Here is a 1,741-nt window from a genome sequence, read left to right as displayed (position 1 = left end):
ATGGAGTCTGATGGAGTGTGTTATTTGAGAAATAGAATTTGGGTGCCTAAGATTGGCAATCTTAGATCAATTATTTTGGACGAAGTTCATCGATCAAAGTATTCAATACACCCRGGAGCAGACAAAATGTATAAGGATTTAAAGGCATATTACTGGTGGCCTAGAATGAAGAAAGAGATTGCACTATATGTAAATAAGTGCGTAACTTGTGCAATAATTAAGGCCGAACATCAGAAACCTTCTGGTCTGCTCCAGCAGCCCGAAATTCCTCAATGGAAATGGGAGCAAATATCAATGGACTTTGTAACTAAGCTGCCCCGATCAGGAAAAGGGCATGATGCCATTTGGGTGATTGTGGATCGTTTAACAAAATCTACTCACTTTTTGCCAATCAGGGAGGACTATAAGATGGAGAAGCTAGCTCAGATTTATATAAGTGAAATTGTCGCTTGGCATGGAGTGCCTATTTCTATCCTATCGGATAGAGACAGTCGCTTTACATCAAGATTTTGGCAATCGCTTCAGCAAGGAATGGGTACTCGTCTAGACTTGAGCACTTCTTATCATCCCCAAACAGATGGACAAACCCAGAGAACCATACAGACTCTAGAAGACATGTTACGGGCCTGTGTTTTGGAATTTGGTGGAAGTTGGGACACGCATCTTCCTTTAATGGAATTTGCTTACAACAACAGTTACCATACTAGCATTCAATATGCGTCTTATGAAGCCTTATATGGGCGCAAATGCAGATCCCCATTATGTTAGGCAGAAATTGGTGATAAACAATTAACTGGACCTGATATTATCCAAGAAACCACCGATAAGGTCGTGGTAATCAAGGATCGACTCAACGCTGCTAGGGATTGACAGAAAAGCTATGCTGACAATCGGAGGAAGCCTTTAGAATTTCAGAAAGGTGATAAAGTTTTTCTAAAGGTCTCGCCTCGGAAGGGAGTTATGCATTTTGGAAAGAAAGGCAAGTTGGGCCCTCACTATATTGGTCCTTTTGAAATAATAGAAAGAATTGGACCAGTAGCATATAAGTTAAATCTGCCCCAAGAGTTAAGCGCTATCCACAATACATTCCACGTATCGAATCTCAAGAGATGCCTATCWGATGAAACCCAGGTTTTACCCCTGGAAGACTTGCAAGTTTTTGATCAACTGCATTATGTTGAAAAACCCTTAGAGATTTTGGATAGAAAAGTTAAGCAGCTGAGACATAGTAGAATACCCATTGTGAAGGTCCGTTGGAGTTCCAAGAATGGACCGGAGTATACGTGGGAAAAGGAAAACTTCATGAAGAACAAGTATCCCCACCTCTTCTCAAGCCAACCATGAATTGAAGCGTAGACGATTAAATTTCGGGACAAAATTTTTCTAAGTTGGGGAGGCTGTAACAACTCTGCACTTTTGGGTTTCCAGGTTAGGACCTTATTTCGGAATCTTCATTAGAAAAACTAAGTCTTTTACGATTAACCTTATTCAGAGTATGATCTTGAAGAGGTCGCCTATTCAATCAGAGGCTCTGGCGTCAGCCACAGAGGCTCTGATGATAGCCACAGAGGCTTTGGTGGCAGACACAGAGGCTCTGGTACTATCTACAGAGGCTCTGTTGCCTTTTCACAGAGACTCTGTGTTTCTTCACAGAAGCCCTGGTGTCTTCTCTTCACAGAGACCCTGTGTCTCTTCACAGAAGCGCTGGCGTCTTCTCTTCACAGAGACTCTGTGTTTCTTC

General features: G+C 42.0%; 1 protein-coding gene across 1 annotated transcript in view; it reads left to right on the top strand.

The window, feature by feature from the left end:
* LOC112502089 overlaps positions 1–870 on the top strand; it is a 2,929-nt gene extending 2,059 nt beyond the window's left edge. Inside the window, exon 3 of the mRNA XM_025105914.1 lies at positions 769–870. Coding sequence (XP_024961682.1) covers positions 769–870 — 102 coding nt within the window. The remainder of the gene's footprint in view (positions 1–768) is intronic.
* The last annotated feature ends 871 nt before the right edge of the window (positions 871–1,741 follow it).

Source organism: Cynara cardunculus, unplaced genomic scaffold (genome assembly GCF_001531365.2).
Source record: "Cynara cardunculus var. scolymus isolate 2C unplaced genomic scaffold, CcrdV1 Un_Scaffold_917, whole genome shotgun sequence".
NCBI lineage: Eukaryota > Viridiplantae > Streptophyta > Magnoliopsida > Asterales > Asteraceae > Cynara > Cynara cardunculus.
The sequence above is the reverse complement of the archived record's forward strand: the minus strand, read 5'-3'. Positions and strand labels throughout refer to the sequence as shown.